This window comes from Vitis riparia, chromosome 8 (genome assembly GCF_004353265.1).
Source record: "Vitis riparia cultivar Riparia Gloire de Montpellier isolate 1030 chromosome 8, EGFV_Vit.rip_1.0, whole genome shotgun sequence".
NCBI classification, from domain to species: domain Eukaryota; kingdom Viridiplantae; phylum Streptophyta; class Magnoliopsida; order Vitales; family Vitaceae; genus Vitis; species Vitis riparia.
In genome coordinates, this window is record NC_048438.1 from 4568745 (window position 1) to 4574979 (window position 6235).

Genomic DNA, 6235 nt, shown 5'->3' on the forward strand with positions numbered 1-6235 from the left:
AACCTACACCCTTTGGTTACTCCCAAGTGAACAACCTCCAACCCACCTTTCAAAGAACGTTCTAAATGGTGTGCCGATACCATTGCTACATGTCATGCCCATAGGTCATGCAATGTTGATAATATTGTGTGCACTTGCAGCACCGTCCACTGCCCACCATGCACGCCCTTGCTACAACTCGTGCCACTCAACCCGCTTTGATCCATCAAGGCTGACTGAGCCAAGTTCCCATCAATGCACATCACCAGCCGCATACTACGCCATGAATATGTTTTCTTAGCCACATCACCTTGTTTATGTTTGGGCATGCCACCACCAACATGCCCTGGGCCGTGGGCACAAGGAAATATTTTTATTCAGTATTTTAATAAAAATTAAAATATAAAGACTATCTTAAAAACTATTGTATTAAAGATATGAACATGCTGTGAAAACTTTGATATTGCATATAAATATATAGTAACTTCAAAAAAAATAAACTGAACAATCTCATCCTCGCCCCATAAGCAAAAGCTTTCAAATACTATACAATCTGAGTATCACCATCATCCCAAGTACTATGTAAGCTTTCAACTACTGTAAATATGCTCCACACAACCAATCTAATGGTATGGCTTTCCCTTTATTAAGCAGAAAAATAGGATCAGGAAAACATGTGAAGGAATATAACCAGAGCCCTTATCATAAATCTCCACTTGATAATTATTTCATAGATGGTGATAAAAGGACTAAGGATTACCAAAAATAAATCACCATCATAAGATTTTGCATTTATTCTAATAGAAGGATATTTATGGTTTAGTACTAGATCTCGGAGTCTTTGGAATCTAGAAAAGCCAATTTGTTTGATCTTTAGCACCAGAGCCTTCCAGCCATGTCTGATGCACATGCATCCAAGTGAAACCATCCGAAAGACTTGCGGCCTGAAATCCACAAATCAATCAATACAAGACCAACCAAATGCACCTCAATTGGATGCCATTGCATTGTGATCTAAAATCTTACCCTGGACCTTAATATAACCGTGGTCATGCAACACTGCCATTCTTCACCTACAAAATTTTGGTACTTGTTAGAGGACATCAGATAAATTACAATGATGAGAAGACATCCTTCTGCATTAACTTGGAAAACTATACTGAATTTTTCCCATTATTTCTACAAATACTTTATAGCATGTGTTGGAGTTGGGTTTGAGTGCCCAAGTGGGCTGACCCAACCTGACCCAGTAAATGAGAAAATGGGAGGGCAGTTTTTGGGAATTTTAAAACTATCCAAAAACTACCACTATTAAAAAAAAAAATGGTTCTCGTAATTATAGTTTCATTCACAACTTGAGGCAAGAAAATCAGTCAGTGAAACAACAATCAGGATTCTTGGGTATCTCAAAAGGTAACCTGAAAGCCTTAGTTTACATCAGCATGGTTGACCAATGACACTGGTTACCAATAATGAGAGATCTGCAGGTATTGCTCCTAGGTTTAAATAAAACCTTGGAAATGAAAATATTGAAATAGCTTGATGGCTAATGCAAATGCATCATCATGATTGTGGTGTCAGTATGCTATTCTTAAGTTTTTGCTCCACAGAACATGAAAAGGAAATGGATAACCAGCCTACTTCAAGTTCCTTCAGCCATTTAATTAATTTTCCAAGTCATTCAACAAATGGACACGAGTCCCAAAAAATGCATCTCTTTTCTAAAATTAATATAAAATAACATAAATATAACAAACAAATAAAATAAAAGAAGCAGGTAGGCAGATCAAGATGCACAGAAATTAAAGCATATAATCTAGAAAACATTTAATAACCAATAATTGCTCTTTTCTCCACATTTACATGCTTGTAACAATCTGCCAACAGGTTTTAAACATACAAACAAAAAAAAAAAAACAAAAAAAAAAAAAAGAGAAAAAAAGAAAAAAAGAAAGGAAAAATGAGGAACAACTCAAACCAAAATTTAAAGATCTAATTCTACTGCACTTTTATAAGTTTGAGTAAAGCTGTATCCTTTTCTGGCAAGCAACTATATAAGGTTCATTATTCTAGATTCAACTACCATCCCATCTACAAAGTTCAAAATAAAAATTAAATTAAATTAAAACATAACCACACTAACATCCCTAGATCAACCATATTGAATTGATAAGGAATTCAACACCCAATTGATATAGATAGTTATCTATTTCTTATACAAGAAAACTTCAAATCATAGCATTACAAGGATAGAAAACTAAAAATGATAGCATTACAGGAATGGGAAAGGCTTTCATGCCTTCTGCGAATTAACTATAGAAGAAAGAGCAAGGGTGTGTGTGTGTAACAGAACAATGAAAGACACCAACACATCAACTAACTAAGAAAATGTATTGAAGTAAATGCAACAAAACAATGGAGGGAAAGTGGGAAAGTGGGAAATAGCTGAAGTTAAAAAGACAATTTGTCAGAAAACTGGGCATTACCAGATAATTCCCACTTATCAAACTTCACTAGCCAAGTGTCTGAACTGATCTGTGCAGATGAAACCCGATCCACCCAGACCCGCAAGCTTTTTCTTTTGTCACCATAGCAGTTTTTCATTGCACTTATGCAATCATGAAGAGGTCGCTCAACACCAGATGGGTGAATAAAAACACCAGATGGATACTGTGGGATAAATAAAATAAAATTGAAAATTGGCAAGAAAGTATGAGATAGACTAGTTGAGAAGACACAGGAATGAATGAGTGAATTAAATGAGAAAGTTATCTGCAATTATAATGTTTGAGAAGCCCATAGCCAGTGTAGAATGGAAATAAGAAAGGTCAGAATCACAATTGTGTTCTAGGTCAATCAACAAGCTTTTCCTATTGGGGTTTGGAAACAATATACAATGTAAGCATGGACAGCCCTTACCGTGTGGCTCAAATAAGGGGATGTTCTAGGTTCAATTCCATGAAACAACGAAGAAAGAAAAAATAACATTGCCCATTTAAGAGTATATGATCTAGGTATGAACAAGTGGCCACACAGATAGCTTCATTATTTACAGACAATTTCATTTTTTAATGTAATGATACAGTAAGAATATGAGGCCTCAAAAAAATTTCTTCAATTACTAGGTCTCCAAATTCTGCTAATTTTAATCCATACAAAAAAGTACATGGCAGAATGGGAGCCAGATGTATAATCTAACTCTTTCATATGTCTACCAACTAAAAGGCTGTTAACAGTATGAGGGTCAGATCTGAATCCCATAGGTACAATCTGTCGAAATATCTTATATAATATTTGAGAAACATAGAACAACACTTATAATAGCACAAAATAGTCATCTTTATAAATTTAAACAGCTGGATTCAAGACCTTGGCAATATGATCAGATAATATAGCACAAATTAATCATTGTTCAAAATAGATATAGAATAAAGCCATCAACATTTACTCATGTTCTTTTCACCTATAAATTTACATATTCAAACTATAGATACTCCAGTAAAATTTATGTACTCAAAACTCATGCATGCAAAAAATGGAGATGTTTCCCCTGTAAAGAAGTCCTAGACAATGGACATTGCTCAAGAAAAATAAACCCGATAGACATGTTTAACTGAAGAGAAAAGGGATCTGAAACTTACACAAACTGCTTTCAGCTTTTCTAGAGACTGATCAGAATTCTCAACTTCTGCACGCCTCCATCTCTCATAGAACAAGTAAAATTTCACTATTTCATGACCAGGATTGGTGTCTTCCATCTTACATTCTGAGGAGCATTTCAGATCTCTTGGAGATGTATTTGGACCTAGGCTAAACTGACCAATTGCTTGTATGATCCCTGATGCACACCTTTCAGTTGCATGGATTATCTTAGGGTTATTTTTAGCATTTTCAGCATGCCACTGCAACAACTCTTCCTGGGCATTGCTCACCTACAAGTTAAAAAAAAAACAAAAATTAAAAAATAAAATAAACAAACAAATAAATAAAGTTTCAAAACAGAAAAATTTATAAAGACAACCTCACAATTTTAAACTATGATGTCAAAATTGAAATATAATGATGAACTAAGTGAACTACAAACCATGACCCCATAAACGTCAGGAATGCTGAAAAGTTCAGCATCATTTCCAGAGTCACCACAAACAAGAGTGTTGTTTGGCAGTTTCCCCTCAGCCTTAAACTTCTTTAGCAAATATGCAAGAGCTTGTCCTTTTCCAGCACCTTGGGATAATATATCCAAGTCCATCCCCCCACTGTAAATTATTTTGACATCCAACTGCCACAAACCAAGCAAAAATTGAAAGTTAAAGGAAAAGAAAAGAAGCTTCGGAAACATATGGTGACAAGATATAAGATGAATATACATTTATCTAAATACACACAACTTCCAAATAAAGTTAACAATTTTTATGCAACAAAATTCACACCCAAAATTAAATCTTACCCCACGTTTTTCCAATAGTTCCGAAAGAGCCCTCATCACATCCCGAGCCTTATCTTTATCAACATAAAAGCTAACCTTGTGGGGTCGTTGCTCTGTTTCTGACTGCATTACCGCATAAACTTCAACTATAAGAAAATTGCAAAATGTATACACCATTTCTTTAATTGATCCAGTGTGTTTATATACTTTTCAATTGCTTTCAAAAGATAAAGCCAATGCCTGTTATCAACCCAAAAATAACTCTTAACCAAAAAAATTATAATATGAATGAGCTATACCTGAAGTTTTAGTTCTGGAAACTTTCTTGTTTCCTCCATGACTATGTTCTTATCCCATTTCTGATTTAGAAATTGAACCCAACCATTATCCGGGACCATTGAGTTTCCATATGTTATCTCAGTTCCCACAGACATTATTGTTATATCCGGGGTTAACATGGGTTTCTCTTTCCTCAACTGTTTGTAAAGGGTAGGTGACCTTCCAGTTGAGAAAACTAGTAGAGAATCATGTCGATAGTTGGCTTCCCATAAGGCATTAAACCTAAGCAAAGAAAGATTCTCGGAATCGTGATGATCAACCTGCAAAAGCATAGAGTTCGAATGAAAATAAAATAAAACCACTGCAGTATTAGCATCAAAACAATTGCAAGACTCACCATTGTATGATCAAGATCTGAAACTATCATGAGACGAGCAGGATTGTTGAGGCGATCCATGATTCACCACCTAATCCAGTAATCATATAAGTGATCCATACCGGTCTAAAACAGTGAGCATAAAGACAAAATCTCAGAATTTACAAGTTATTTCTAAAAAATAAAAAATATAAAAATTTGAATTGTGATTGAGCAGCTTGAAAAATCTCTCCAAGAGCGCAGAAACAGAGGCATAAGAACCCATCAATTTAATTTTGCCTTCAGGGATCACAAGCCAAGCAGAAAACATCTTATTCAAAATTTAAATTCATTATCTGTTCTTTTGCCACCATTAAATCTCAAAATCCATAAGTTTCTTTCAAACAATTTACAACAGAAATACTGACTTACTATAGAAGAGCAGAATGAAAAATCCTTATACGAGCGCAGAAACAGAGCAATAAGAATCCATCAATTTTATAATCTCTTCCTGGACCATAAACAGAGAATAAAAATCTACGATTGAAAATTTTAATTCATCTTCCGTTCTTGCCACACTTTCTCGGAAACCAAACAGAACAAAGAGGATAAATAAAAACGAGTAGTATACGATGATGCAATACACCGAAATCTGGAGCCGCTAGAATTCCAGAAACCGCTAAAATGAATTCTACAAGAAATGGGAATTGAAAAAAAAAATTACCAGAAAAATCAAATTGGATTGAAAACTGGGGTTAGGGCAAAGGACAATTTTGTGGCTGGTGAGTAGATAAAAGGAGATGGAATCGTGGCAGCTTTCGTGCATGTGAAGCCACGACATCAAATGGGGTTGGCCATAAAAGAATGCACGGAGATAAGCGCAAGTGTACTTCCCCTCGTTATTCCGTTAGAAATGCGTTTCTCACTCCGAAATTTGTCTGAATTTTTCCATTCCGATGACTATTTGTCGGTTTGTCACACTCGTGCCCCAACAAAATTTATATAGTCCAAGAAAAATCTAAGGAAAATATACAATTAAAGGAAAAAATAATTTAATAAATTATTTTAATATATTAAGGAAAATATGCAATTAAAGGATAAAAAAAAGTTTAGTATATTATTTTAATATACTTTTTAAAAATTAATTTAACTTATTTTCTCTTGTATATAAAGGAAATTTTCTTACTTAGTACTTT

The 6235-nt window shown here is 34.5% G+C and overlaps 1 protein-coding gene across 5 annotated transcripts; it reads right to left on the reverse strand.

Annotated features, from left to right (window-relative positions):
* Nucleotides 1-423: 423 nt before the first annotated feature.
* LOC117920785 (sucrose-phosphatase 1-like) lies at nt 424-5955 on the reverse strand. 5 transcript variants are annotated; one of them, XM_034838414.1, is made up of 10 exons: nt 5764-5955; nt 5472-5550; nt 5082-5151; nt 4705-5004; nt 4427-4528; nt 4064-4258; nt 3621-3911; nt 2466-2649; nt 1006-1052; nt 424-923 (listed from the first exon to the last, which is right to left on the reverse strand). In XM_034838414.1, the coding sequence occupies exons 3-10, from the start codon at nt 5139-5141 to the stop codon at nt 828-830; spliced, it is 1275 nt and encodes a 424-aa protein (XP_034694305.1). In that variant the 5' UTR covers nt 5142-5151; nt 5472-5550; nt 5764-5955; the 3' UTR covers nt 424-827. The 5 variants fall into 5 exon arrangements, with proteins under 5 accessions (XP_034694305.1, XP_034694307.1, XP_034694304.1 ...); XM_034838416.1 differs by having other exon boundaries at nt 5082-5186; XM_034838413.1 differs by lacking the exon at nt 5472-5550.
* Between the last annotated feature and the right edge of the window lie 280 nt (nt 5956-6235).

Excerpts from the sequence above, each read along its gene's own strand:
- LOC117920785 (XM_034838413.1), bottom strand. The coding sequence starts at position 5,141 with ATGGATCGCCTCAACAATCCTGCTCGTCTCATGATAGTTTCAGATCTT. Across the intron at positions 4,529-4,704 it reads TTCCAGAACTAAAACTTCAG|TCAGAAACAGAGCAACGACC; the intron begins GTATAGCTCATT and ends GCGGTAATGCAG. Across the intron at positions 2,650-3,620 it reads AAAAGCTGAAAGCAGTTTGT|TATCCATCTGGTGTTTTTAT; the intron begins GTAAGTTTCAGA and ends TTTATCCCACAG.